The following is a 13,472-nucleotide window of genomic DNA, read 5'->3' on the forward strand; positions in this document are numbered from 1 at the left end:
GTGAGGTCAGACTTAGTGTGATGCGTAGGTTATCTCCATATATGGAGATTCAACTTCAATGAGTAACCATGGCAAACTGTCAACTGCCCGTATGTCTTGATAATTGGTAAAACAAACTTTTGGCCTATTTGTGGAGATAAGCGACCAACGGTCGCTTATCTCCCGATTAGGGAGTCTTACTGGTACCCTGTTAGGAGAACCACACTAACGGGAGAACCACACTAACAGAATCCATATATGGCCAAGACAGATGTTAGATGCCCTTAGGCTATATCGCTGTCAACTTATCAACATTCCCATTTTTCCTCAGGGTGGTACAGAGGCTACACGCTACGGGACAAATCGCTGAAGGTATGGCCATTATCAGTGTAACAGTGTTATCAAGGTGTTCATTTAACCAAATGAACACAGGATTTACTGTGTTTTGCAACTTTCTTTTTACTAAATAATGTACATTTGTCCTCAGGGTATTTTCCCAGGTTCCTACATCCACCTGAAAGAGGCAAGAGTTGAGGGAATCGGGTGAGCTCACCAATCACTAAATAACGCGACACTGAGATGATAATCCACTTTGCGTTTGCTCCGCTACACCTCGTCACTTTGGCAATAACATTATGCTGCACTTGTAATTATAATCAGCAAGGCCTCAGTAATGCCTTTGTTGGCGTTTAGCAGGGAAAACGATCAACTATTTATCATGTATAGAAATGTGACCAGAGTCTATACAAATGATATGACGTGATTTGTGAATGATGGACCGCTTTTCCAATATCGTATTATTCTCTTTCTGGCTGGTAGCCAGCAGGAAATAATTATCCCGGCAGATTTACCCCTGGTGCAGGAGCTGGGGGCCACTCTGAGGGAATGGGCACAGATATGGCACAAACTCTATGTGGTATGTGCAGATTACCTCTCATTTCCCCACCACCCCAAATTCTCTGCTACTTTCATCATGCACACCCTTGATGTTTTCTACTTTGATACCCAGGCTTTTCTCTGTGATGTCGGTTTGTTAATGCATAGCTTGTGGCCTGTTTATCTGACAGACCAACAAGACTACGCTGTTCAGGAGTGTTCAGCAGATGGCCTATAGTCTCATTGAGTATCGATCTCAGATAGTGTCAGGCACACTCCCCAAGGATGACCTTGTAGAGCTAAAGAAGAAAGTCACCGCAAAGATTGATTATGGAAACAGGTATGAAGCCCATTGCTTTCTTCTTGTGCTGAGTAAGAAATGCATTTTGACATATGTGGTAATGAACAACATGAATCACGGTGCTCCGGATAAGCCTGTGTTTTGATGCTCAGGATTCTGGGACTGGACCTGGTTGTACGAGATGAATCGGGGAACACAATGGATCAAGACAGCACCAGCACAGTCAGCCTGTTCCGGGCCCATGAGACCGCATCCCGCAGTATTGAAGACAGGATACAAGAGGAGAAGGCATGATTGTTTTCTTCTGTGATAACGTCACTTCGCTCCCATCACATTGGTCTTTCTATCCACGTGAACATTGATACCAATACACCTGTGTGTCTTTGGTCTTTTGCAGACACGACTGCAGAACCTGGAGATGAGACGTCAGTCCCTCTTCAGCACTGTGCACACCTACAGTCTGCTGATGAACTTGAAGAACTTTGTGTGCAACATCGGAGAGGATGCAGAGCTGCTCATGTCTCTCTATGACCCTGACCAGTCTGAGTTCATCAGGTCAGGTTGTGTCCATCCCAGTGGTGGAAAAAGTACTCAAATGTTTTACTTAAGTACAAGTATCAATACTGCATGTAGAAGTTCTCTGTTACAAGTTCTCTGGAATTCATAATGTACCGGTACTTGAGTAAAATATGAAAGTATTGGCATCAAAATGTCCTTAAAGTGCCAAAAGTAAAAGTACAACAATGTTTGAAAATAGCAGATCTACAAGCTCACAATGCGTCGCTTGGCGACGCGTTGTGAGCTTGTAGATCGGCTATTTTCAAATAGCGTAGGTATACAATAGGGCTAAAGAGGTTTATGTATGTTTTAATAATATAATCATTTATATCTGCAAAGTAACTTGTAACTAAAATTTTCTAATAAATGTAGTGGAGTAAAACTACAATATTTGGATCCCAGATGTAGTGGAGTAGAAGTAAAAGTATTGGAAATTGGAAATACTCAAGTAAAGTACAAATACCTCAAGATTGTACTTAAGTACAGTACTTAAGTAAATGTACTTAGTTACTTTCCACCACTGGTCCATCCTTACTGTTCCATTCCACAATCAAGCTGAGATTATGTTAGTTACAGTTTTAGTTGCTTTTGATTTTGAAATATTCTTCAAAAATCTGTTTTCTATTCACAACATGCATTTCCTCTTATTAAGGTTAAAATAATGTATTAGAAAAGAAGCAGATGTCTAACTGTGCTTGTGATTGAAATTCATGCAGTGAGAACTTCCTGGTGCGCTGGGACAGTATGGGCATGCCTAAAGAAATTGAGAAACTCAACAACCTGCCTGCACTATTTACGGTAACTAAATCTCACACTCCTGACTGTAGTAGTAGTAGTCTGCACTGATCTGCTGCAACACAATAGCTGGAGAGACAGAATCCATTACAAAGGGCAATTTGCTCCAGATTGTGGCAATTGTTATTACATTTTGTCACTGAAATTCTAACATTCATGGCACTTCTTTGATATTTGAATCGGTATGCTGCCAAACAGGTTTCTGCTCTTTCTCTGCTTTTTGTATGCACGGCACATCCAATTACTCAAGAATGATAAATGGATAAAGCCCCACATTTACTGCTGGAAATGGTCAATCATAAAATGTGATTGCTGTTAAACCAAATTCATTTAGACAAAAATGATCAAATTGTTTATTTGAATTGATCTCTAAATTGTTCATAGGTCAAGACATTTACTAATACCCAAAACCTGTTAATACATAAAACAGTTTGCCAGACACTTTGCCGAGTTTTTCATACATTTAATCATTTTCAATATAATGTCACCGTACACTGGTCCAAAGTACTTCTGGGGTCCCAGGGTGCCACTTCTCGCTGCAGCTGCAACTAAACTATACAGTATGTCACACTCAGTGTTGGGTAATGTTACTCTTAAAAGTAACTCCTTACTTTACAGGAGTATTGACATTAACTGCCAGTAACTCGTTAACGATGATTAAACCCCTCTGTGAGGAAGTTTGTTAAACATAAAATCAAGAGTGCAGCCTACTGTAGTGACCATAAAGAAACCTAGATACCTCATTGGCCTGTACTGTAACTTGCCCCCAACACTGTTCACAGTCACACTGCCTGAAAGCATAATAATGATTGAATACTCTACATATTGGGCAATCTATCTAATAAAGCACCAAACAACTCACTCACTCACTCACTCACTCACACACTCACGCTCTAACGCTCTAACGCTCACGCTTATCTACGTTTATCTATTCACTCGCTTCAGCAACTGATCCCAAAGTTCACATGGTATTGGCCATTAGCATTATACCAACGCTGACGAAGCCCGAATTTCATTTCTCCCAAATTAAAGCTGTTAATTAGCGTTTTCTTAGTCTGTTGTCAGGGTTACGGTCCGTTCCTCCAGGCCATGGGATCTGTAGCCCCACACACACACCCCTCTCTCTCACAGTTAGGAATGTGTTCTCTCTCTCTCTCTCTCTCTCTCTCTCTCTCTCTCTCTCTCTCTCTCTCTCTCATCTTCCAACGGGTATGAAACTCTCTCTCTCTCTCTCTCTCTCTCTCTCTCTCATCTTCCAACGGGTATGAAACTCTCTCTCTCTCTCTCTCTCTCTCATCTTCCAACGGGTATGAAAAAACTATGTGGAGCAAGCGCATACATTATGCCTTACATTATGATGCTCCCACATATGCTCCCACATATTCTCACGCACGCACCAGTTACAGTAACTTTCCCCACAACCCACACTCTGCACATATTTTGGAGCACATATCTTCGAACGGGTAAGGTCTAGTATGTATAAGCAACCGTTGGTTGAATACCTTGCATTTCATCCTTGAATGTGCTGAGGGTCCCCAAATCAATTTACAATTTAGGCATTTAGCAGATGTTCTTAATCTAGAGCGATTTACAATAAGTACAGCACATGGTAATACATCAATACGTCAACATTAATACATCAAATGCATAGAAATAGTAATCCAAAAAACGTAACTAGACCATGAACCTATTCAATAAATCACCACATCTGTTGTTGTTCACTTTATCCAGGACCTGAGCAGCAGTGACCTCATCAGACAGCGCCTGTTCCTAGTGTGTCAGATCATCAGAGTGGGCTGCATGGAGCTCAAAGAGGGCAAAAAATGCACTGGAGGCCTAAGAAGACCATTTGGTGTTGCTGGTGAGATTTTGTGGTTTTTTACGACATGGTTCTGCTAGAGTCTAGCCTTCTATAAGACGGTCGGTCTGTCTGTGTGTCCGGATCTAATCTCGCAAACCACTGGACCAATCTGTGACAAATATTTTGTGTATGCTGCCAGCAGGCCACAGTAGTACATTCACTCTTTTTTTTGTTCACATACATTTTATACTTGCAGTATTTTGGAAGACCTCATGAAGTACAGTGTGTTATCCACATTATTCCCATGTGACAGACGTCACAGAAGATAGACATGATGTGTTTTGTTTTTATAAAGCACAAAACAAACAAGCAGCTGTTTAAGCTGTGACAAGCTATCAGACCGAAGGTGTCTGCAAAGGTGTCTGCAACGTCTATACTTTTTGGAGCTGTGTGAAGCACAGGCTCCCTATACGTGGCTGTGTGGGTCTGTGTGTGTGTGTGTGTCTGTCTGTGTGTCTGTCTGTCTGTGTGTATGTAGCCTGAACTTCCTAAACTTCGGCACGCCACTAGTCCCACAGTTTTGCCACCACACACTCGCGCCATATGTCAAATCGACCGGCTTACTCGGGAATCGTGGGCTATTACTTTTCTAAGAGAAAGGTTCTATAGTTTAATTGATATTAATTTATTAGTGAATTAATTTTCCCCATTGACTTATAATGGGAATCGCAAAAACTCACATTCAATTATTTGTCTCTCGCAAACCATAGGGGCTAGAGTTTCAAGACTTGGAGAGGAGGTTCATAATGATTTCAAGGATTAAATAAAAAATAATTGTGTCATTTGGCCGCATGGTGGCGCCATAACACCCCACTTTACGTTTTGGCCTGTAACTCTTGAACCGTAGGTCGGAAAATTAAAAATATTTTTTCCCTGGATTCCTTGGGTCATGACGCATCTCCCCATATAGGCCACGCCCATTTGCGCCATGATAGATTTTCCGCCATCTTGAATTTTCTCCAAAACACACTTTTTTCTCCTTTTCCTACATATTTTCCTCAAATGTCACAAAAATCGGTACACATGATCCACACACACACACACACACACACACACACACACACACACACACACACACACACACACACACACACACACACACACAGCTCCACTTCACACGGGTGTGATTTTTATATTGTTACTCACATGGATGGTTGAAATTATACTCTACAAAAAGACAAAGAATCAGTGTGCTGGTTAATATTGGCACACCTGCTTAATTTTCTGACGTAATGCCTTAACTCTGCTTTGGCAAGAGAATCAGTGGAAATGTGTTTAGCAGCCCTTCTTTATATTTTGGGGTAGAAGATTAATGGACTGGATGAGAAAATAATTTCCTTTGCTGTCTCTTGAAATAAATTGAGACCAGGGCCAGTAAGAAATGAGCAACTCGCATTATTCTTAGCCAGGAAAGAAATATGCCAGAAAGAATCCTGGCTTTAATCAACAATTCAGAGGCATTACCCATAGCAGCAGAGGATCAAGGTCTTTCAGTCTATGTCACTGTACCTCCTGTCTGTTTCTCGGCTGTGTGCACCCCCTGGTGTTAGGCAACAGGTGAGTGAGATCCTAAATCTGATTTGGGTACCGACAGGGGAACAGGGGAACAGAAACTACGTCTCTAAAGTTGCAGTTGGAAAAGCAAATGTATGAAATATTCCATTGTGCATCACTGCATACAGTAATTTGCATGTGAAAGGACCGCAATGAAAATAAGCTGCTTTTTGTTTTGTTTTGCGTTTTATCCTTTTTATAATGGTGTGACAAATATATGTATTTTATGTTTATTATCAATAAAGTGGTCAAAGTCAAAGCTTTTGTATCAGCGGTAGTTGCAGCAATATCGGTAGGACATAGCGGCTGAATTGTATTGAAGCAGGCAATTTAGCTCATCCTTGACAGCCGTCAACTGACAAAAGCCGAAGGTACCATGATGCTTTAAATGTATTGTTTTTCCCCTCACAGTGATGGACATAACAGATATCGCCCATGGGAAAACAGATGATGAGGACAAGCAGCATTTCATCCCATTTCAGCAGTGAGTCCTTCAATATTGTCACTTTCTCTCGATTATGTCAACAGCAGGAATATTACTTTGCTATGTGTAGTGGCTGTAGTATAGGAAGAAAACAAAGGACCCAGTGATCTGAGCTCTGTATATGGCTGTAGTTTTTATGAGATTTTAAATATGCTATGCTATGCAAGTTGCTTGTATCTTATTTCAAGAATACTAAAGTATATAGTAGTTGTGCAAGCTTCAGAGCTATCTCCCCTCCTAGCAGCTGCTTGTTTGTTGGAGCTGTGTGAAGCACAGGCTCCCTATACGTGGCTGTGTGGGTCTGTCTGTCTGTCTGTCTGTGTGTCTGTGTGTGTGTCTGTGTGTATGTAGCCTGAACTTCCTAAACTTCGGCACGCTACTAGTCCCACAGTTTTGCCACCACACACTCGCGCCATATGTCAAATCGACCGGCTTACTCGGGAATCGTGGGCTAGTAACTTGCTAAGAGAAAGGTTCAATAGTTTAATTGATATTAATTTATTAGTGAATTAATTTTCCCCATTGACTTATAATGGGAATCGCAAAAACTCACATTCAATTATTTGTCTCTCGCAAACCATAGGGGCTAGAGTTTCAAGACTTGGAGAGGAGGTTCATAATGATTTCAAGGATTAAATAAAAAATAATTGTGTCATTTGGCCGCATGGTGGCGCCATAACACCCCACTTTACGTTTTGGCCTGTAACTCTTGAACCGTAGGTCGGAAAATTAAAAATATTTTTTCCCTGGATTCCTTGGGTCATGACGCATCTCCCCATATAGGCCACGCCCATTTGCGCCATGATAGATTTTCCGCCATCTTGAATTTTCTCCAAAACACCCTTTTTCCTCCTTTTCCTACATATTTTCTTCAAATGTCACAAAAATCGGTACACATGATCCACACACACACACACACACACACACACACACACACACACACACACACACACACACACACACACACAGCTCCACTTCACATGGGTGTGATTTTTTTTTATCACAGGATCACAAGCTTGAAAATGCTCCAAAAGATTTTGATTTAGTCTAAAGTTTGCTTAATTACCATCATAAACCATGCATAACTCAGTCTTGATAATTTGAAAAAATATTTTCAGATTTTCTGACATTTTATACGATGAAGTGATTTAAAAATATGAATACAATAATTTTGCAGCAATTCATTCTAGTCAACAGTCAAAATGTCCTGCCCTGGGGCATCTAATTTCTCTTATATAACATCATTGATAGTGGTGAGAGTATCCTATTTCTTCTGTAATGAGGACAGAAGAACTGAGATGAGGCAACACAGGAACATACTGGCAACCTCTTCAACCTTTCAGATCTTATGTTTCTGTCTGTGCCAAATTTATTGTCCTGAGACTTGCTAGCAGATAGACTGCATACCGTATTCAGATATATTACATTATTTTTGAAGAAGTGAAATCAACTTTCACATTTTAAACTAAAACAAAACTGTGAAGAGGGAATTTAAGTTTAAGTTTTAAGGTAGTGTGATGAAAGAAATTGGCGAGGCGGAAGAACATTTATTTGTATTCGTTTTTTAAGATATTTGGGGGGATTTTCTGCCTTTTTATCGATCGTACAGTGGAGTAATGACAGGAAACGGAGGAAAGAGTTGGGGAGAGGCACGCAGCAATCGTTCGTCAGGCTCGGGAATCGAACCTGTGAGATTAAAAATGTCTCCACTTATTTTTGATAGGGCAGTGTAGAGAGAGCAGAAGCTGAGGGTTGAGAGGGGGGGGAACACTCATCCGATCAGCTATCAGCGCACCCTACCACAGTTTGTATTTTGAGCAAGTATGCACAGTACTTCTGAGTTTATAAGCTCTCCCAACATTTGACTTCTCCAGACGTGGTCCTCTCCCACTGTGGCGGTGGAAACAAGGTTCTACAGTCCTCACTTAAAGTGACAACAGTGTTGGGCCCGGGGAGCAATGTCACAGCTTGTCAAGGAGACCTACATTTCCCAGCAGTTGCCTTGCAAAATGCAGCTGTAACCGTTCATTTGTTTGTCACCCGTCAGGCAAGTTGACAGCTGATTTCTCTGTCTCTCTCGTTCCATCCTCTCCCCAGGATCGCGATGGAAACCTACATCCGTCAGAGGCAGCTCATCATGTCTCCGCTCATCCCATCCCGAGTCATTGGAGAGAACGAGCCTCTTGCTGCCGTCTTCAACAAAGTGATTGCCACTCGGGAGGTCAATCACAAAGGCCAGGGTAAAGGACAGGCGTTCACACCGTGTCCCCGCTGAATACAGGAGGCCTCGCTAACTGAAGTGTCTTGTTTGGGGAAGATAAATGGCTGTACATGGGACTGCATATAGTATATATCCTTCCTGGCTCATTGAATTTCGTTGTGTGTCCCTGACAGGGTTGTTTGTGACCTTGAAACTCCTCCCTGGTGATCTTGTCCAGGTCAGGAAGGACTACCCTCACTTTGTGGATCGCACCACGGCCATCGTCAGAAAAATGGGATTCCCTGAAATCATCCTTCCAGGTGTGTGTGCGTCTTTGTTGCTGCAGAGACCAGGGAGATGAGAATTGCAGTTATGTGTGTATATAAATAAGGGTTTGTAAATCTTAAGGGGACTCTCGTAACCTTGAAAGAAAACCTCTGCATGCATCGGTGAGTTATACTTGGTTGCGTGCCAGAGTCATGCAACGAAAATAGCAGATCTACATTCTAGCAGCGCTCACAGCACATTGCAATGCAGGGTTTTGGACGTATTTTATAAATAATTACATCAGCCATAAGTGTCTGTTTCTCCTCCTTCAGGAATTGTGAGGAATGATATCTATGTGACTTTGCTGCAAGGAGAGTTTGACCGTGGAAAAAAGAAAACACCCAAAAATGTTGAAGTCATAGTGAGCGTGCATGACGAAGAAGGCAATCCTATGGAGGTGAGATGCCAGAGCCTCTGTTGATGGACAGTGAAACACTATACTGTATAGGCTGCTTTTTATTTTATCAGCATGCACATTTTGTTCGTTCAACTATCTATGTGACATGTTGTCCGACAGTACACCCAGTAGGTCATACTTACTGTGATACTTTGATATGACGCTGGATTTGTTGTGCTTTGTTAAAAAATAAGAAACCTGCTTTAACCCATTTAGGCCTAAGTCCGATTTGAGAAAAGCCTTAATAAAGACCTAAGTTCCGATTTGAAAATGACCAACTGTTTTTCTGGAAAACGTATTACTCAGCCTCTGTAGCAACTAGAAACAAAATTCCCAAACGATTTGATAGCTTACACCTTTGGCTTTCATAGAAAAAAAGAAAACTTAAAATATTTTTTCAAAAATGACTGTACTACATACTGTACATACTGTGTTCCTGGCCTGAGTGGGTAATAAACTTTAATGTGTACCCGTCCAGAATGGGTTAAATTGGTATTCTTGATATTGTGCAAATATGTTCTCCTTCCCTTCTCTTGTAGAAAGCAGTATTTCCTGGGGCTGGGTATGATGGGATCTCAGAGTACAAGTCTGTCATTTACTACCAGGTGAAGCAGCCATGTTGGAATGAAACGGTGAAGGTAAGCCAATGTCCAGGACTGACGTGTGTGTGTTTTCATACAGTACAAGCAGCACCCCACAGAATGTCTCAAGCTTACCAATTACTTCCCCAAATGGATTTGGCTGAGTGTAATGTAATTATCGTCTGTGGAAGTTATTGGCACAGAACGTGCTTCTCATAATAACAAAAAAACAAAACAAAGGCATTCATGTTTTTCTCAATCCCACTTACTTTCCTGCCCCTGCAAGGTGACAATACCCATTGAGGATGTGTGCCGCTGTCACCTGAGGGTGATGTTTCGGCACCGATCATCCCAGGACTGTGAGTTTCCTATTCATCCGAGAGATTTATCAGCACAGTATAATGCTTGCAGCATGGTTAATGTGGTTCTTGGCTATGACAGAAACCTGTTGGTGGGCGTGTTCCCCTCTGATGTTCCTGTATTCCCTTTAGCCAGGGACAAATCTGAGAAGCCCTTTGGGATGGCCTTTGTCCGCCTCATGAAGGGAGATGGGACCACACTGAGAGATGGAAGGCATGACCTCATCGTCTACAAGGTAGTTGCGCCTGCAGGATTATCTAATTATATTTGTGTACTGAATACATTTTAATAGGCTGAGCTCTTTGAAATACACAGTGGATAGTTTATTGGCTTTATATACGGTTCAGTACAGCACACAAAATGGCACGTTTGACTAGCTGACAGTGTGTACATGGATTATGCATGAATCTCCCACTCGATCAATACATATCAAATTAGATCTCCAACGATCAATGTGTGTTTCAAGATGAATTTCCTATTTTATGACTTTTTCTCAGGTTGACGTGAAAAAAGCGGAGGACGCAAAGGCGTACCTCACCCTGCCAGGGACCTGGGCTGAGGTGGAGGAGAGGGAGAAACAGACAGGGAAGCAGTATCACCACTCGGGAGTGATTCCTGTGACTAAAGACAGCTTCCAGATCTCCACACTCACCTGCTCCACCAAACTCACTCAGAATGGTAACGTAGGGTCCCATTTTTATGCTTTCTGAACTCGGAGCATCAGTGCATGTATGCCATGTTGTTGAGTGTGGGAAGACAGATATTTAGTCACACAGCACACAATAAAGCATAATGAACAACATGAACAACAATAAAGCTTGTAAGAACTAAAACTTTGGTATTGGTGTGCTGTGACGTGTTGTAGATGTGCACACAACCTTAATTGTATTATTTCTATTATGTTGCACTGCCACTCAAATGTGGAATTCCCTGAACCCATCCCTTAAAAATGTAGTTCACTTGCTTCCTTTAAAACTGCCCTGAAAATTCACCTTTCGGGAAGCCAAAGGGGGAGGTAGTTACTAGCCTGGCTCCAGCCAATAGACCCGCCCACTCTCTGAGTGAACTGCTTCTCTTGGTCTGGATTTGTCATATGACGCGTCTCTTTCTACCGAAACCGACCAATGAAATCAATGCAATACGGAGGAGGGGTGCGTCTAACTTTTGAAAATCAACAGAAACAGTGGAGGGAGGGGTGGCTCACCAGAGTTCTTAATTGAACTTCAAAAGAGCTACAATTACAAGTGTCGATAGCTTGTTAGTGATTCTCTCTAATCAATGAAACATCAAAGACAATGACCTGTTTGGTGCATGTCATTGAGGGGAGGGGGAGGAGGGAATGTTTTGTGTACAAAAGTCAAACACAACCCCTCCCACCAGATCTCTTGTGATTGGGAATTTCAAATTTTAAATCCCCTCCCCTTTTCAATCAAATAGAATGGGGACAACTTCAGACTCAAGCTCCAGCGTAGAGTCTGAAATCAGGCTAGGTAGTTACTGTACATATAATTTTCAATTAAATAATCTTTAACCGGTAGGCTATATTTTTGCACAACAGCGACTATAACACATAAATGTGTTTCTTGAAAACCACTCTAAACATTTTACAGCTGCTTGTGTGTGTATATGCCAACTCAGTCACAGACAGCATTTTTCAGTGCAGTTTGAGCTTGGGGAAAGGGGTAAAAGAAATGTTGATTATCAAGTAGATGACTGACATTGACTTGTATGGTATGAATGGCAGTGTCCTTGTCAATGGTGGTTAGCAACGGTTGCTAAGATGGCACCTGACAATTACTATTGTGGGGTGGCTCAGCGTGACAGCGTCAATTCATTAATTAAAGCATCAGCTTAACAATTTTCTCTGTTCCTTTGTTGACCGGAGACCCCCAGGGGCGTATATACTGTAGGCATAGGCCTCCTTGATGATACACAATGATACACAAAAGAAGAGGGCAATTCTTTATCAATGTGTTGCAACCTGTTTTGAACTTGTAGGTCTGCTATTTTCTGGCACAGAAATGGGATGCTAGGGTTCATGTTATTATGCAACGCAGCAGGTTCTAGGATTGATATACTGTAGGACCCCCTCTCCGCTCCAAGATTGGTTTGCAATTCACTTTGCTTATCGATGTTATTAATAATTTGCTGATGTGTTAATGTTGATTGATGCAGATCTGATTAGGTTTTAATGAGCTGCATCCCCGACCCTTGATTCTCATGCAGTAAATTAGAGTTTAATGAGGAGAAGTATTAACACCCATCTTTCCTGATGTGTTGATGCATTCCAGTGGATCTACTTGGCCTGTTAAACTGGAGATCTAACCCTGAGAACCTGGAGCAGAATCTTAAGCGCCTAATGGAGGTTGAGGGAGCCGAGATTGTCAAGGTGAAACCTCTGCTTTGCAGACTGCACAGCAAATATGTTACTTTATGTTTTATAGAAATGGTAAATGGTAAATGGTGCATTTATATAACGCTTTTATCCAAGGCGCTTTACATAGATTGTGCATTACATTCACCCATTCACGCACCGGTGGCGGAGGAAACCATGCAAGGCACCAACCTGTTCACCGGGAGCAATTAGGGGTTCAGAGTCTTGCTCAAGGACTCTTCGACATTAACTCAGGGGGAGCCCAGATTCAAACTGGGAACCCTTCGTGCTCTAATAACGGTTTCTCTACCCCTGAGCTATGCCGCCCCATAGAAGGTTTAAAATGCCTGTGTATTTTATACTCAGTTTCTTCAGGACACTCTAGATGCGCTTTTCAACATCATGATGGAGACGTCGGAAAAAGACACCTATGATACCCTTGTGTTCAATGCATTGGTGAGTTTCTCACTGACTCCTCTGACAATACTTACTTAATATCTTACTTAATTGTATTGATAGACTGGTATTCAGGGGCAGATGCCTTGTGTCAAGATCTAAGCCTACCTCTTCTGTTTATTGGTACTTTACTTACTCTTGCCTGTTCCTGTGTTCAACTCTTATGTTGCTGTGGTTCATCGCTGATTCATCTATCATTTCAAGAGGTTTGTCTCGGGTGAGATTCTGACATATCGCTCTATTTTCTGTACAGGTGTTCATAATCACGTTGATTGGCGACATCAAGTTCCAGCACTTTAATCCGGTCCTCGAAACGTACATTAACAAGCACTTCAGTGCCACTTTGGCCTACATGTGAGTGTTCTATCT

General features: G+C 41.8%; 1 protein-coding gene across 3 annotated transcripts in view; it reads left to right on the forward strand.

The window, feature by feature from the left end:
* Positions 1-13,472, forward strand: part of dock5 (dedicator of cytokinesis 5) — a 56,043-nt gene that overhangs the window by 12,838 nt on the left and 29,733 nt on the right. For all 3 annotated transcript variants that reach the window (XM_080739646.1, XM_080739647.1, XM_080739648.1), the window contains exons 3-21: positions 311-351; positions 467-522; positions 799-895; positions 1,047-1,195; positions 1,309-1,444; positions 1,554-1,711; positions 2,431-2,512; positions 4,241-4,370; positions 6,336-6,408; positions 8,506-8,648; positions 8,803-8,928; positions 9,208-9,332; positions 9,872-9,970; positions 10,200-10,272; positions 10,405-10,508; positions 10,771-10,951; positions 12,565-12,662; positions 13,014-13,103; positions 13,357-13,457. In XM_080739646.1, the coding sequence (XP_080595772.1) occupies positions 311-351; positions 467-522; positions 799-895; positions 1,047-1,195; positions 1,309-1,444; positions 1,554-1,711; positions 2,431-2,512; positions 4,241-4,370; positions 6,336-6,408; positions 8,506-8,648; positions 8,803-8,928; positions 9,208-9,332; positions 9,872-9,970; positions 10,200-10,272; positions 10,405-10,508; positions 10,771-10,951; positions 12,565-12,662; positions 13,014-13,103; positions 13,357-13,457 (2,062 nt within the window). The remainder of the gene's footprint in view (positions 1-310; positions 352-466; positions 523-798; positions 896-1,046; positions 1,196-1,308; positions 1,445-1,553; positions 1,712-2,430; positions 2,513-4,240; positions 4,371-6,335; positions 6,409-8,505; positions 8,649-8,802; positions 8,929-9,207; positions 9,333-9,871; positions 9,971-10,199; positions 10,273-10,404; positions 10,509-10,770; positions 10,952-12,564; positions 12,663-13,013; positions 13,104-13,356; positions 13,458-13,472) is intronic.

The sequence above is a fragment of the Nannobrachium achirus genome (assembly GCF_963921795.1).
Source record: "Nannobrachium achirus genome assembly, chromosome: 12".
In the NCBI taxonomy this organism is placed as follows: domain Eukaryota; kingdom Metazoa; phylum Chordata; class Actinopteri; order Myctophiformes; family Myctophidae; genus Nannobrachium; species Nannobrachium achirus.